Consider the following 16,562-nt stretch of genomic DNA (forward strand, 5'->3'; position numbering starts at 1 on the left):
AGCCGCCGGGGACCTGGGGCAAGCTCCTCCTCCGCTCTGAGCCTTGGCAGGATGCAGAGAGGCACCTGCACCCACACTGCTGGGCCTCCTGCTCAGGACCCCAGACCTGGCACACGGCAGGGACCTCGTCCCAGGTTCTGGTGTGAGGATTAACCAGGATCACCAACGTCTCTCTACCCAACCATGTTTACTGAGGTCCTGCCATGTGCCAGGCACTGCTGGAGCTGCTGGAAAAGATGACGGGGACAGCTCTGTCCTTCGCTTTTCCCAGGGAGCTGATACTCGTCATAGAGGAGGCAGAGAATGAGCGTGAATAAATCATTTCACACAATGATCAGCAAGCATTTTAAAGAATATAAAACAGAGGGATGGGATAGCCGGAAGGACAGAAAGGAAAGGGAGGCTGCTTTTTTGGGATGCTGATGGTGGGCCTCCCTGACGAGGTGACATTTGGTCTGAGACTTGAATGAAAAGAATGAGCCAAGCTTCTGAAGATGTTAGGCAGCAGCAATGGCACATGCAAAGGCCCTGAGGCAGGAAACAGCTTGGTGTGATCAAGAAATAGAAGCAAAGCCAGTGCAGCCGTGGTGTGGGGAGGTGTGGCTGGGCCTCGTGAGTGAGGAATCAGGATTTTATTCTGAGTGCACTGGAAGCCCCTGGAGAGTTTTAAGCAGGGCAGGGCAGTAGCGTGAACTGAAGGCACATAATAGAGAGAGCGGGGTTTACCTCCACTGGTTTTATTCTCTTGCACACATTCTTTGGAAGGCACTTCAGTTCCTTTCTTTAGAATCATAATCCCCTTGGTTGACTTTAATAACCAGCAAGAACATTTTTCAGGCTGTTTAATTTTATTAAAAGATTCAAATTTGATGGTTAACGATGGCATGGTTGCTTCAAGCCTCAGATACAAGACTTGCTCAGCTGTGGACACGTTATTGCCACCCACCCTCATCCCCACCAGGAACCCCCAACCCCGACGCAGTCTGAGCCCATAAATAATCTAATTATTTCTTGTACTTTGGTAAATATGCCAGGAACTCTCATAGCTCTCTGAGAGCTACAGAGAATATTAACTGGGTGGGGTTTTTTTGTTTTTTGTTTTTTGTTTTTTAAAGAATGGTTACATAAGTTAGAGCAATTTCAGCAGCTGACTGAACCCCACACAATCTAACGGAGGACGAGGGCTTCCCTCTGAAAACCTCATTAGCCTTGGAGGCAGGTGTGGTTCAGGATCTGTGATAAGAGCCAGAGAGAGGTGGGGAGAGGACGGAGGGGCGCTGGGCAGCACAGAGTCCGGAGGCCCTTAGGCTCACCAGGATGCCAGTCAATTTTGCAGCGTCCGGATGAGGTCCTGGGAACACAGGCAGGGGCTCTGAATTGGCGTGGCCTGTCCCCACCTCGATGACAGCCTCTCTGAGCAGAGGAGGCCATCGGCATCCTCGCAACGGGCTGCCGCCTCCTCCAGATGTCGCCGTGTAGGCTGGTGACCCTGACCTCTCCCTAGGGTGGTCCCAAAGACAGTCGGAGGTCTCTCTCCCTCCTTGTCAGGCAGGCACAGGGAATCCTGCAGACGGAGGACGCCTGTGCAGGGCTAATTACACAGCATGCTGGTGTTACCACCATCATTAGTATTAATTACTTTCCAAAGGCTGGAAACGCGGCTTTCCTCCAAAGACCCACCCCTGGCGGCCACCCCGCGCCTGCTGGAGCCTGGTGTGGGCGAGGGGGCCACGGGTCTTGCCCGGATGAGCCGCCTTCGCTGGCATGCCGGCCCGGCGGGGCTGGCTTACCGTGCGCGGTGTTGACAGCTTGAGGCCTGACTCGCAGAAGCACAGGCAGCTGCAGACAAATGCCAGCAGTGAAAGCTCAAGAAAGCGAGTGGCCCCCGAAGAGATGAGCCCTCTGCCAGACGGCTGAGGACGATGGAAAGCCCGAAGCAGCATCTTTAATTCATGGCTCCGGTTTGAGTTTGTATTGCTAAATTAGAATTAATAATCTTTAAATAACAACACAGACATGGCAGAGCAGTAGCGGTATCCCCAGGCGGAACTTCACCCCCATCTCACTCAATCCCAGGGGCGCAGGGAGAGAAGGGGGTGCCACTGGGCGGGGAGGCCCGGTGCGGTCGGCTCCCGCCACTGGTCCTCAACTGCCCACGGACTCCGGGAGTGAGCGTTTAGAAACTCGCAGCAATGGCTACTGCCTCGCCACCCATGGGCAGGGCTCGGTCGCCGGCCGTAGTCTAGACTTTGCAGGCGCTGCTGAACTCAGGTGCCGAGCCCCGGGGATGCAGGCTGAGCTGGCAGCAGCTGGGCCATGTAGTGTCCATGACAGAGAAGGGGGAGAGGACTGGCCCCTCCTCACGGGTGGACGGAGGGGCCGTGCGGGGCAGTCTGCAGAGTCAGATGGACGCCCGAGGAGCCTCTGGAAGTGGACCGATTTCATAACCACTGGAGAAAGGCCAGCCCCACAACTAGGAGCAGAGAGTGAAGAGGGACCCCTTGAGGACACGGCCCCCCACCGCCCAGAGGCTTCCGCAGCAGAGGCCTGTGAGGCTGGGGCCTGGAGAAGTCTGGGGCCACCCCGTCACAGAGAACCAGGGGCGCCTGGTAGGACGTGGGGCGCTTCTCGGGGGTGTCGGGACTCGACCCATCTGTGGGCCTTTGTCCGATGAAAAGCAGGCTTTGCCCGAGGGGGTCTTGCTCCATCTTGAAAAGCTCATACTCCACGTGGGGGAGTCTGATGCCCAGCGGCAGGCACCCGTTGGTGGCCGTGACATCCCGCTCGGTTCCCAGGGACCAGGCCCCGGGGCCCCCGCAGCTGCTCGGCTCGGAGAAGTTGAGCATGGCCGTGGTGACCTGGTCCATGGGCGTCACGTGGGCCCGTGTGACCTGGAAGACCAGGTCGGTGCCGCCGCGGACCTTGGCGGACGGCGTGCCCCTGGTGTAGCGGCCGGCTGCGTAGACGGTGAAGGTGGGCTGCCGGCAGGCCGGGTCGGAGAAGTGGTGGTAGTACCCTTCCCAGGAGCGGTTGTGCCCGTGGAAGGTGAAGCGCCTGGTGAGGAAGAGCACGGCGGGGCGCACCTCGCAGCCGGGGCTCACCCAGCGGCCCCGCAGGCGCAGGCGCAGACGCAGCGCCGGCCGCGGGGGCAGCACGGGCGGGTGGTGCTCGTCCGAGCGCGCGATGAGGACGCAGGCCGGGCAGGGCCGAGCGTGGTGCTGGCGGAAAACAAGCAGAAGAGCGGTGACAGTCGGGGGAGAGGTCGGGGTGCCGCCTGGGATGGGGTGCGGGCACCTGCCGATCGGCCACCCGCCTCCCTTCGCTCCCTGCCTCCCGCCCCGACGCCCTCTGCCCTCCTTGGACCTCCCTCTTCTGGGCCTTTGCACCTGCTGCCCCCTCCGCCTGCAGCACCAGGCTGGCTTCTCGTCCTCCGGGGCTCAGCTCAGAGAGGGGTCTTTGGGGGACCTTTCCAGATCCCCATACACGGTAGTCCTCAGGCCTTTCTAGCTCCCAGAGACGTGTCCTTTCCTGCTTCCTCTTCTCCCCACCCGTCCCCCTTCACTGGACTGTCAGCTCCAGGAAGCTGGGACTGCCTCTCCTTGGCTGCTCTCTCCCCAGGGCCCAGCACAGTGCCTGGCTCCCAGCAGACACATACTGGTTGAATGATGAATGAATGAAGGGTGGATGAATGAGTGCGGGGGAAGTGAACGGAAGTGTCTTGGAATGAGGAATGCAGTGGAGGTGCCCCGTGTCTTGGGATTTGACAGAAGTTGTCTTTTCCCACACCCAGCCTGCTTGGTCCTGAAATTCGACCATTCAAGTTTATGATCTTTATCCTCACCCGTTGTTACCCTCCCCCTACTCACTCTTTGAGGTGCTTCCTAAGGGCCAGGAACTGTGCTAAGCACTTCTCATGCAACTGTCACTAGAAAGAGCGGAGGAAATTGAACCCGGGTGGGGAGGGGCGGCCTGCCCAGGTTCTCCAGCCGGGAAGAGGGAGAGACGGGAAACCCTGCCTGTCTGACGGCCCCTCCTCCCCCTTCTGTACTGAAAGCATCGCTCCCCATGGTGGTCTGCAGTCGCCACCACTGGGTGGGAAAGCACGGCTTTTTATCATCAGAAATCTCGCATGGAAGGCGTGCATCCTTCCCTCTGCTCCTTCGTTAAGTGAATGTGGTGACGAGGACCAAGAGCTCTGGAATACTCCTGCCCTTGGAACCCCATTGCTTAGGTCTGTGTGAAGGAGAGAGCTGAAAAGGTGCAAAGAGACAGGGCACAAAGATGTTCATTCCTGCGTTATTTATAATACGGAAAACTGGCCGCCCTCGAGTTGTCAGGTGCAACCACAACCCTCCGTTACCCCCGCTGTGAATCTGTTTTCCTCTCTCTTTGGCCTTATTTACAGTTGTTCTTGCCTTACAAATTCTCACGAGCTGTGTCTACAGTAAAACTTGTCAACAGGAAACAGATGTTAAACCAAATTGCCTGGGAGTAGTCAGTCCACATTTTGGAGTGAAAAAGCTCAGAAGAGGGCAAAAAGGAAGCAGACACAGACATCTTCTTGGTGTTTTTTTTTTTTTTAAAGGACGCTGCTGCCCAGAATGGGGTCCAGAGCATCATTCTGAAAAATAAATGTCCTTGGAACAGCCACTTGTCAAAGCGAGGCTGACATGGGAACTAGCAAGCACCCCCGGGTTTTGCCATTCCAGAAACACAGGGCCGGGAGCAGACCAGGACAGACAAGGGAAACGGGGCATCTTGGGGGGCCCAGCTGGGAAGTCAGCTCCACTTTTTTTTTTTTCTTGCAAAAAAACAAAATATTTCCACAGATTGCTCCTGGGTGAGTTTCATGGCAAACAAGCGGCGTTTGGGAATTCTGGTTTAGAAAGAAAATGCTGGATGATTGAGAACAGGTTTTTTTTTTTCCTTCTTTTTTGGATTGCCACATTATAAGCTCTTATTATTTATTTCTGTGATGAACCTAAACTTGCCTTGATTTCCATAATATAGAAAACTATATCTTTTCGGTTGGGAGGATTTTGACCCAGAGGACTCGAAGGCAATTTGAAATGCTAGTAAATGGCTGCAGAAATGTTTGCGATGGAAAGAAGTGCGCAAGGTGGGTAGTTAGCTGGAGTGCCGGTAATTGGAATGATGGCTGATAAAAGTCTGCTCTAATTTAGGCATTTTAACCCACATTCCAACTGTTGTCACACTAATGTGTATCGTCAGAACATAATGTATTACATCAAAATCATCCCAGGCCGCCCCTCTCCAAAACAGCTATCTTCTGCAGACAGGACATTTGGGGAAACTAGCTGGTCATTTTGGGGCAAGTGGTTTTCTGCACAGCACAAACAAATTGAGAACTAAGCTTTCAAGGGGAGAGAATGGAGGGAAGAAGCATTCTCTTCTCTGATGCTTTTGAAGGGGATGAAAGAAGGTACCGTCTCTACCAAAAATCTTCTAGGCATCATTCTGTAGAGACGGGGAGTCGCGTGTGTTAATAAACAAGGCCCCCAGCCAGCAGAGTTCACACTTGTGTGGACGCCAGAGTCTTACCGGTGTAAGCGCGTTACGTAAAGTTGGCAAACAGCACATAGCAGTTTCTAATTAAGCCCCAGAGGGGACACCGGGCTCACACGATTTTGGTAGAGTGTTGGCTGATTGATTAGGATTCTATATACAGGCAATGAATTTGAGGATCAAATTGGTTTTAAATTAACTTCTAAAAACGTTCATGTTTACCATCTGGTTTGGGTCGCGGGCAAGGCTTGGGCCCCGGAGAGCATAAGGTAACGACTAATTCGTTACTTGGGGGGTTATCAGCAGTGTTTGCTTCTTGGAAATTATCTTTCCTTTTTCTTCCAGGGAGGGGAGCAGTTAGTGAGCAGACATTGAATTTAATGTCTGTACATCTGGCTCTGCTCGTCTGTGCACACACTCCTGTGTGGCACACACTCCTGTGTGTTCTGCTTCACGCCCACCCTGCAGGTGGCACTGGCCACGCCGGCTGCAGGCAGCAGGAGAGCAGAGCTGGGTGGCCCCAGAGCCCCGCCTGTGGAGGCGTGAAGCTGCCCTCCTCCGCGCCCCCTGGAGGGGGCCATCCTCTCTGCACTCAGAGCAGCTTGCCGGCCTAATGAGGTGCTGGGTGCCGGCACTCACCCCTCCGCCAGTGCCTTCTCCTCCAAGTGGGATTAACACAGCCCAGAACATTGGCTGCAAAAAGCGAGTAATTTCAAGGTCATGAAAAGAACTCAGACTGATTTTTCTGATTATGAGAACTTTCTGCTGTGCTTTGTCTCTGCTCCTCAGCTCCTGAGTTGGGAGGAGGAGGGTAGAGGGAGGAGCGGAGGGGCAGACAGGCTCATCCTCAGTGGCCCCCGCCCCCCATGCTTTGACAGGCGGCTGCTCCCGGGGGTGAGAATTCATCTGGTTTAATTCCTTGAGTGTCTGGTACACAGTACGCACTCAATACATGCTGAATGATGCGAGGGTTGCCTCAGGGCTCAAAGAGCACTTGACAAGGACGCCTGAACTCAACCATCCATCCACTCGTCCATCCACCCATCCATCCATCCATTCTCACGTTACAAAAATATCCCTTGGGTGCCTGTTGCGGACATTCTTAATCTGGAGTCCTAACCTCGACTTCATTTTCACTAACCTCTAACTAATAAAAGTTAAAGTTTCTTCTAATTGTAAATGTAGGCAACAAACCCCTCTCGCTTCCAGAACCTCTGACTTTGAGGCCTATCTCTTATTAACGAGGGGTCCCGAGGGTCACCAGCCGCACTGGAGAGGTCACGGGCTCCCCTCGTGCTGCCAGGCTCCGCGCTGTGTGCCAGGAGCTTGCGATACAAATGAAGTCCTTCCCGTCTGTGTGCTCGTCAGGCGAGACAGCGCTGCTAGGTCCCCCCGAATCGGGACAGTACGTGTGTGATGGTTTAATTTACAATCTAGGTTCACTGGCTTAAGTGAAATTCACTTCGGGGTGTGTGTTGGGGGGGGGCCACCTCAAAGAGAGGGCGGCTCCCGTTAGACTGCAGCCTCCTGCCCAGACGGCGGTCCCTGGACCACCTGGGAGCTTGTTAGAAATGCGGAATCCCAGACCCTGGAGCCTGACTGCATTCTAAGAAGATGCCCGGCTGATGCTGTCTTGAGAACAGGCAGAGTCTGAGAGGGCGCTCTACCGACATTAGTGTGAAGGGGCCGGCTCCATGCCTCCGGGCCCACGTGGACAAGGAGGTCTATGCCCCACACGGAGCTTGTGAGGGTGGCCTTCTGAGGGCCTTGTGGGTGCTCAGCAGAGCCCTGGAGGAAGGCTGCTTCTCCCGAGTTCATTCGCCAACATTTACAGGCCTCCACTGTGTGCCAGACCCCGAGCTACGGTGGGGACACAGAGGGCACAGGAGGGAGAAGGAGGCAGGAAACAAGCAAACGGATAGTGCAGCCCAGGGTGTGCAGAGTGCTGGGGAATGTGCCCAGCACGGGTTGGACGGGACATTGGAGCTCAGAACTGAGGGAGGGGAACCTGCCCAAGCCCACATGCCCAGCAGGGGTAGAAAGGGACCCCTCAGGGCCCACGCGGAGGACGTCAGGAGGGTCAGACGTGGGCAGGCTGAACAGTGGTTCCTTCTGGGAAAAGCCAGCCCTGCAAAGACCTGAGAAAAGATGTCTCAAGCAGAGGGAACAGCATGTGCAAATGTCCTGAGGCAAGCAGACCAGACAGAGTGAGGGAGCAGAGACGGCCCTAGGCAGAGACCAGATCATACAGGGCCTGCTGGGCCGGGGCTCAGAGCTCAGAGCTCCCCCCGCCCCACCCCCACGCCCAGGGCCCCAGACTCACCAGGGCGCTCTGCAGCGGGCGCTGGTAGCCAGTGGGCCGGTAGTGCCGCCTCTCCGCCCGGTCGGTGTGGATGTCCCCCAGGTACAGCTCCTCCACGAGCTGGGGCCCGGCCCGGGGCTGCGGCTGCAGGCGGCGCTGCACGCGGACCAGGCTGAGCTCGTGCATGGTGAAGCCCAGCGCGGCCGTGCAGTCCCGGCCGGCCCGCGCGCTCAGCAGCTCGTACAGGGCCCCGGGCAGCCAGGACCGCGCGGGGGGCAGCTGCCGCGCGCAGGCCCGGCCGGCCCGGCTGCGGTCGAGGCGCCCGGTGACGCGGAGCAGGGCGCGGCGGCTGTGGAAGACGACGCCCACCTTGTGCAGCCGGTAGTCGGCCTCGGTGGCGCCTCGGGTGACCCAGGAGGCCCGGCGCAGGCGCAGGCTGCCCTTGATGAGCAGGGAGAGGGCGGGCTGGCGGCACGACGGGTCCCAGTAGTAGAACTGGTAGGCGCGGAAGAGGCGCGTGGCCGAGAAGGTGTAGAAGCGCGTGAGGAACTCCGGGCCCGGGCGCACCTCGCAGCTGCCGGGGAGGGAGATCCGCGTTGGGCCGAGCACGGGGCCCCCTCCCTCCGGCTGGGCCCCTACAGCCTCGGTTTCCCTGACTGCTCTCTGCCCCCGCTTTGGGCGGCGGGCCTTCCACTTGGTGCCTTGTGGCCTCAACGCAACCTTCTGGTTCTCCTTCCACTCCATCCCCATCGCCTCCTGCAGTTGCCATCCTCCCCCGGGCCGTGGGTCCCTGCGGGTCCCGTGGATCCCGGCTGGCCTGAGAAGCACGCTAGCTTGGCGGCCACAGGACCTGAGTTCAAATCTCATGTCTGTCCCCCAGGAATGGGAGCCTGCATCCCGCCCAGCTCCTCGCTCTGGGGCGTGGGGTGTCACACCAGCAGGCGGGCGCTCCAGCACGGTCCGGCGCAGCGGCCGCGGGAGGGGCTGCCCTGTGCCACCGAGGAGCCCTGAGCCGGGGCCCCGCGGGGCAGGCCTGCGCACCCAGCGGGCCACCCTGGTCTCGATGAGTGAGTGCGGATGCTGGGCGCTTACGTTCTGTTCTCCCTCGCCGGCTGACCTGCCTGACCACGCTTCATCCATGCCTGCGACAGGCTTGTCCTCTAAACCAGGGGACGGCAACCTTTTTCCATGAAGGGCTAGATAATAAATATTTTTGTTTGGGGGCCAGGTGGTCTCTGTTGCAACTACTCAGGGGTGTGGTTCTAGAGCTAACGCTGCCAGAGACCATGTATAAATGGAGGGCATGGCCGTGTGCCCCGAAAACTTTATTTACAAAGCCAGGTGGCCCACCCGGGCCTATCCTGCTGGTGAGCAAAGCAAGTATAGGGTGGGACTAGGAGCAAAGGGGAGCGAAATGACTCCTAGACCCACAGTCACACCCTGGGCTGGGGGCAGGGGAGCCTCTGGGAGCCTCCACGTCAGGGCTCAGATGGGGGGCATGGTAGATGAGTTGGGGGTGCCGGGAGAGCCGGCAAGTCCCCATTCGCAATGTTAGTGTAGCCAGGGACCGCCTGAACGGCCATTTTCTGGCTATTTTTTATACCAGGGCTGCTGGAGCAGAGGAAACATGTTCTCACCCAGGGCGAAAACAATTCCCTTTTCTTTTCTTTCCATCTTTCTGATTGCGTTAAGGAGACAGTCTCCATTGGAGCTAAGTGTCTTTAACGCCAACCCCCGTCCCTCCCAGAGAGAACAGACTCGGGGCCCTAGGCAGCCAGCAAATCTGGCGAGAATTTAATTATGCTGTTTGTTTTCATTGACTTGCTCTCTACAGTTGCCTCCTATTTATGGAGGCGGCTCTGCTCTCCATATCCAGGGTGATATTATGCTTCCTTTAAAAATAATTAGTGTACACTGTAAATGTGTGCAGTTTACTATATACCAATTATACCTCAATAAAGCTGTACAAATAAATGATTATATTTAAGTAAACAAAAGCAAGTTGGTTTAAAGAAAAATCGTAAGGAGATACCAATTTCGGTGGTAGTTAAAAACGGAGAGGGGGGACTCACGCCGGAGGGTGGGCCACAGCCCCTCCTCACCGAGTCTCAGACAAGGCCGGGGAGGGGGAGATGTGCCTGAGGGGACGCGGCAGGTCACACTGGACATCTTAGTGGTTCCCAGACTCTGGGTCCTTCCCTGCACTACTCCCAGGAAACAGCAGAGCCTGTCTGGAGAGCACAAAGGGGAACTTTCTAGGAAGAAAGTTCTAGAAGTTTCCAGAAGAACTGTTCTGGAATGCTGTTATCTTGGGGCAGGAGCAGCCTGCAACCCAATCCCCACAGTCCCCATGCCCCAGTTCTGTCTCCAAGTGACCCCGGCCAGTGGGACCTGGATCCCACCTGGACTGTGGCGTCGGGGCAGCGCAGACCCTGGGAATGCATCCACAGTGGCTGTGCAGAGTTCAGGTCCCCTCCCTCCACCCAGAGTGCTCGCAGATGCTTGGCAGTCAGGTTTCTCTCTGCCCTCAGGAGGCACATGGAGGACACGGAGAGTCAGCCTCTGACCCCAGGATGGGACTGGCCTGAAAGGGATGGCGGGGGAGGAAGCCACGTGCTAGGGGTGGAGGAGGCCACTGCCTGCCTTCTTCCCCAGCCTTACTCTGGGAACGAGGACTCAGCTGGCTGCTGTAGAGTTTGTGCCCCACAAGTGAGGGCAGAGCATAAAGCCCACTGCCCCGGAGCAGCAACAGGGCCTCTGAAATGTCAGGCTAGCCTGTCAGGTTAGAAAGAGAATTAGATGTGAAACAGGACACCTGGGTCCTCTCTGGCCTGCCATATCCTGCCTCAGGCCCTTTGCACCAGCTGCTTCCTCTACCTAGCTCTTCCCCTGCCTCTCTGGAAGGCTGACTCCTCTTCTTTCACCTCTCAGCTGAATGTAACCACCTCTGAGAAGCCTTCCCTGACCACTCTCAAAAGACCCCTCTCAGTCACTCGCTTTCCCATCCTCGGTTTTATTTCCTCCACTGCAGAGCTTAGCAGCATCTCAAGTTTACATTACTTATTTCTACGTTCACACGTTTAGTGCTTGTCTCCAGTGTGCACCCCCGTATCCAGCTCATGGTAGGTACTCAATAAGTTCTTGTATTGTAGGCACTGAATATGTTGAACAAATGGATTTCATCTGTTTGCTGTGTGTGGCAGGGTGTGATGCCCACACGGGCCGTGCTGCCCAGGCTCGCTCTGTGGGGTGGGGAGGCGAGCAAAACCACGTGCTTGGCAGGCAGCAGGCCTCTTGGACAATTGGATGAATTGTGCCCATTTCACAGATGTGGGCACTGAGGCTCAGAGAGGGTGAAGGCTCCCAACCCCAGGGGTGTGGTCAAGGTAACCAGGGGTCTTACCCAGTGGAGACCCAGGGCCCTTCAAGGCGTGGGGGCAGTAGCGCAGTGTGGGGCAGGGGCTGCTGGCAGGACGGTTCCCAGGGCAAGTGGCCACCCCTTGCCATCCCAGCCACCTCTGCGGTGCGGGCTGCAAAGCAAACAGACCTGGTTAGTGATCCTGGCACACGCCTGACACTCCACCTGCCGGCCCGCCCAGCCCACCCCGGGCCACTGCCCAGGAGGCAGCAGAGAGCCAGGCAGAGGTCTGTCCCCACCTCCACCTCCACCTCGGTCCCTCCCCAGGGCACCCAGGCCCCCCCAGAGACAGTGATGGGCTCCCCACCTCGGGGCGCCTAGAATCAGCCTCCAGACTCATCTCCTCCCGGATTCCCAGATGTACGTATCGTATGATTCCCACGGAGTTCAAGGCTCCTCCAGGCAGAGGATGCCAGATTCCCAGGCAGGAAGCCTCCAAGAATTACTGTGCCGAGCCAGACTCCTGGAAGGCTGGCCCTTTGCAGACTTGCCTGCCGTGTCTGACCACCACCGGGCGGGAGCTGAGGGCCCCTGTGCTCCCAGCCCAGGAGCACTAGAGACTCAGACGGAGGAGATGGGGGCAGGGCTTCCACCTCACTCCACTGAGGAGTCTGGGTTCTGTTTGACCTGCCACATGGAGCAGGCCAGACCTGCGCCTGCCCCTCGAGGCCACTTACTTCACGGTCCCTCCTCGGTGCCAGGCCCTTGTGTTGTCCATCTGCACATCCGTGGGACCCCGGCCGGCACCTGGCACATAGCGGGTGCTCACTAAGTGTGTGGTGGGTGTCCAGGCTGAGGCACGAGGCCAACAGTGGGGCCGGGAGAGGAATCGGAGGCCTCAGGGAGGATGCCTGTGAGCAGCAGGGCAGGGCCCAGGGCCCCAGGCCCTCCTGAGTGACCCCAGATGTGCTCATCTTGTGGAGACAAGCCAGGCCCGGCCATGGGACTGTTCAGACAGAATCTCTTCTAGGGGCTGCTCAGGGGCGAGAGGACCAGGGCTTCAGCTGCGAAAGAGCAGCAATTCCCCCAGAAACCGTCATCTCCACTCAGAGGGTCGGGCTTGATGCAGCCCAGATGGCGAGATGTTGTGGGAAGCTTGGCAGCGAGCAGCATCCAAATATTACAGCAACGAGCTATGCTCAGGGGGCGGCCGGCCTCGACCCGCTGGCCCAGCTCCTGCAACAGGGCTTTCCAACGGCACTCCTTCCCACCTAGCCTGTGGCCGAAGTGGGTCAGGGGGCGCCAGGGGCCTGCTGGAGATGTTGGCCAGCACAGAGGGACAGGCCCTGGGGGTCCAGGAGGCCCCAGGAAGGCTTTCGGGCTGAGTGGAGGAGTGAATGGATGATATATCCTGTCCCCTCCCCCATTGGACATTCACATCTCCCCCTCGGGTTCAGGAAAGGCAGCGGGGCCAGAGAGGGCCTGGGGAGGCCTGGGGTCCCCCACTGCACAGCAGGGTCTACACCTCACACCTTCTCATGCTCCTGCAGTCAACTCCTCAGGAGACACTGGGTGCCCTGCATTCAGGTCTGCAGGTTAATTTGCACATCACCGGTGTCCACAAAACCTGTGGGGAAGTGTTGATTTGGAGGATGGATGGAAGGAAAGAGAGGAAAAGGACCACAGGAGGTCGACGTGATTTGCCCGTTCAGAAAACCAAGCTTCCATCTCAGAGCGAAATCGCGAGCGGCTGGAAAATGATAATGGCATCGTTTGCACACAGCTCGGCTCCTGGAGGAAATGTTTCCTGTTCCAAGGAAAACAAGCCTGTCCCCTGTGCTCTCTCTGAAGGCACCAAGAGGAGACGGCTGGCCACGTTGTATTTCGTCACAAATCCTCAGGTAGTGTGTTTCCGCTACCTGTGTTTTGGTTTGCCTTGTTTTTCGGTGCGAAATTAGGATTTAATTGAGTCAGGAGACTTGGAGACACGGTGGAATCTCACTGGATTCAGAACATGCACACACTAAGCACAGAACACAAAACACAACGGGAGACCTCTGTGAACACACCGGAGCGGAGGTCACGTCGCCTCTCGGCCATTGGTGAAACTTCCACTTCAAGGCAGCAAAAATTAAATTAACCAGTTATAAATGGATGCAGGAAGTCTTTTTCAGTTGCAGCTTTTGAGGGAGCTTTTTCAGTTTCTTTTCTCCTCCTCCCTTTTTTCTTCCCTAGAAAAGTCTTAACTAAAGGAGTAACGACTGAAAGCAGATGCTGCTGGGGCCCGAGCCGCAGGACTTTGCACAGGGACCTGACAGACTGAGTTAAGGGCATGGGCCAAATGGATTTTTATCAACCACGGACTTTTAATTAACAGTGGTGTCCACGTACCGCCATCCATTATTTCCTGTTTACCCACTAATTAAAAATTATGCTGCTTTTGCACTCATGAGAGCAAGGACTTTTGAAATTAGAAACCATCGTTCAAATTACCTGCAGAATTAAATCCAGAGCGCCCAACTGCCCAGACGAGGCTTTAAGACGGGTTCAGAATATGATCTGCCCCAGCCTGATGTGTTACGTGGGTCAGAATGCCAGGAACGGGCCACACAGCAGACACCATATAGAACCTGCCTGGGGCCTTAAGGGGGAAAGGACATCTGCTAGGCCTCTCCTGAGCGTGGGCACTTGGCTGAGATTGTCTAGAGAGCAGCTGCTCTGTCTCCATCATGGCCGTGAGGCCTCCCTGCGAGCCTAGGGGAGGCAGCCCGTTGGCCCCTGAAGGAGTGCTGCCATGTGCTGGCCATTCCTGGCCATTGCACCGACAGGTGCAATCTGCAAACCTGCCATGACGTAGGTTCTCTCAACAGCCCCATTTTGCAGATGAGGAAACCGAGGCTCAGAGGGGTGCAGAGGCTTGGCCAATGTCATTCTACCCCAGGCGGACGCTGCTTATCCAATTAAAAAGTAAATTTTGCTGAAATATACCTAACAAAAAATTCACCGTTTTAACCATTTTAAAGTATATGAGTAAAATTCAGTGGCATTTAGGACATTCACCATGCTGTGCACCCATCACTACTCTCTAATTCTGGAACATTTTCATCACCCCTAAAAGGAAAGCCCATAGCACAAGCTGTCACTCTCCATTCCGCCCTCCTCCTACAGCCTGGCACCCACTAATCTGCTCTGTCTCTAGGGATTTGCCTATTCTGGATATTTCACATAAATGGAATAAAAAAATATGCGCCCTTTTCTTATCTACTCTTCACAACACTTCTACTAGGTGACGTGTTTATCCTCATTTTACAGATGAAAATGGAGGCTTAGAGAAGTTTCACACCCAGGTCCACGACCCTTGTTTTCCTCACAAAAAGCACAGGTGTGAATGCAGAGGGGAGGGGAGTGGAGGAAGACGCGGGGTTTGTAGCCGGAGCAGATGGAGGAATATCCGGTCTTCAGACACCTTTCTTTTGGGGACGAAAAGCACCAGAAAAGCACCTGGTTTTCCTCTCCTAATTGGCTTGTTCCGAGGTTCTGGGAGGTGTGCCAGGTGATTTTAGGTGCAACGGTGAGCATTTCTTACGCCAATGATTATGCATTGATGGTAGAGGGTGTTGAAAAGCTTGAAAAGCTGCCTCAGTTACTGTAGCAAATTTGTGTTTTCACAGCTCACAGTGCCGAGAACGAGACTGAGTTTTAAAAGGGGGTTGGTCTGAACTTGATTTTAAAATATTAAGCAATACCTTAAGTAAAGAACATTTCATAAGGAAATGTATAAGGGACTCGCGGGCGTGGTAAATAGCCCGAGGAGGGTGCGCAGAAAGAAGAGGGAGAGATTGAGGTCACCCGTCAATTCACGTCGGGAATGCAGAGGCAGGGTGGCTGCATGTCCTGGGGCTGCCACGACGAGGCACCACCAACCCGGAGACTTACAACAACAGGACTCCATTCTCTCACAGTCTGGAGACCAGAAGGCTGAAATCAAGGCTCTGTCGAGGCTCCAGGGGAGGGTCCCTCCTGCCTCTTCTGGCTTCTGAGGGCTCCAGGCGTTCCTTGGCTGGTAGATGCCTCACTCCCGCCCCTGCCTCTGTCTTCACACGGCCGTCTTCTCTTTGCATCTGCATCTCTGTATCCAAATGTCCCTCTCCCTTCTCTTGTAAAGACACCAGTCACTGGATGAGGGCCCACCCCATTCCAAAATGACCTCGTCCCAACTTGATTACATCTGCAAAGACCTGATTTCCAAATAAGGTCCCAGTCACATGTACCAGACGTTAGGGTTTAAACATCTTTTTGAGGACACGATTCAACTCACAGCAGATACCAGGGGCCATCCAAAGTCTGGGTCCTCCAGCAGCCTAAGCTTTGTTCCTTCATCCCTTCACCCCCACACAAACACTGAATGGCTGTTATGTGCCTTTATAAGCCTGCACGTGATGGCCAGAGTTTCTGTTCTCTTGGAGAGGCTGGCATTCATCAAATAGCCCCACGACGGACTATGATTTCAAAGCATCATAAGTGTCTCAAAGGAAATTTACATGATAGCCAAAAACTTCCTATGGCTTCCCAGTGCACTTGGAGTAACACCCACACATTTCCTTAAGATCTATGAGGCCCTTCAAAACTGGCCGTCTTCCCATCCTTCCAGCATCATCCATGAGATCCCACTGTACTCTCTATTGTGTGTTCCTAGGGACCAACAGGCAAACCCTTTCCGGCCTCGGGGCCCTTGCACGTGTGGTTCCTCAGCCAGAGCGCCGCTCTTCCCCCTGCTTTGTGCTGGGCTTTCGATCTGCATCGAAGTCTCAGCATAAACGGCATTTCCCGGCAGGCTGACATCGAACGTTCCATTCTGCTGAGTCTCCCGTGGAGCACTCATCACGTCTGGCGATTATTTACCTGCTTTCTGTTTTTTATTTCTGTTTACTTTTTGACTTTTCAATTTGAAACAACTTCAGACTTAAAAAATGTTGCCAAAGCAGTAGAAAGAGTTCTAGAATACCCTTCATCCAGTTTCCCCAGAGGTTAACCTTGCAGAGAGGTAGTACAAGGATCAAAGCTAGGAAATTAACATTGATACAATGTTATTAACTAATCTGCCACCTTTATGCAAGTTTCACCAATTATCCCTTTGATGTCTCCTTTCTGGTCCAGGACCCGATCCAGACAGCACATCACATTTAGTTGTCACATCTCCTTAGTCTCCTTTAAATGGCGACACTTTTTTGGTCCCTGTCTTTCATGACCTTGACACTTTTGAAGAGTACCAGCCAGTTATTTTGTAGTGTGTTCCTCAATTTTGGATTGTTTGATGTTTCCTCATGATTAAATTCAGTTTCGGTACGAATACCATAGCAGCGATGTTGTGTCCTT

At 55.4% G+C, this 16,562-nt stretch overlaps 1 protein-coding gene across 1 annotated transcript in view; it reads right to left on the reverse strand.

Annotated features, from left to right (window-relative positions):
* Positions 1 to 829: 829 nt before the first annotated feature.
* Positions 830 to 16,562, reverse strand: part of APCDD1L (APC down-regulated 1 like) — a 50,441-nt gene continuing 34,708 nt past the window's right edge. Inside the window, exons 2-4 of the mRNA XM_008514045.2 lie at positions 11,232 to 11,358; positions 7,850 to 8,402; positions 830 to 3,218 (exon numbers count right to left, since the gene is read on the reverse strand). Of these exons, the coding sequence (XP_008512267.2) occupies positions 2,442 to 3,218; positions 7,850 to 8,402; positions 11,232 to 11,358 (1,457 nt within the window). The 3' untranslated portion in view covers positions 830 to 2,441. The remainder of the gene's footprint in view (positions 3,219 to 7,849; positions 8,403 to 11,231; positions 11,359 to 16,562) is intronic.

This window comes from Equus przewalskii, chromosome 21 (genome assembly GCF_037783145.1).
Source record: "Equus przewalskii isolate Varuska chromosome 21, EquPr2, whole genome shotgun sequence".
Classification (NCBI taxonomy): Eukaryota; Metazoa; Chordata; class Mammalia; order Perissodactyla; family Equidae; genus Equus; species Equus przewalskii.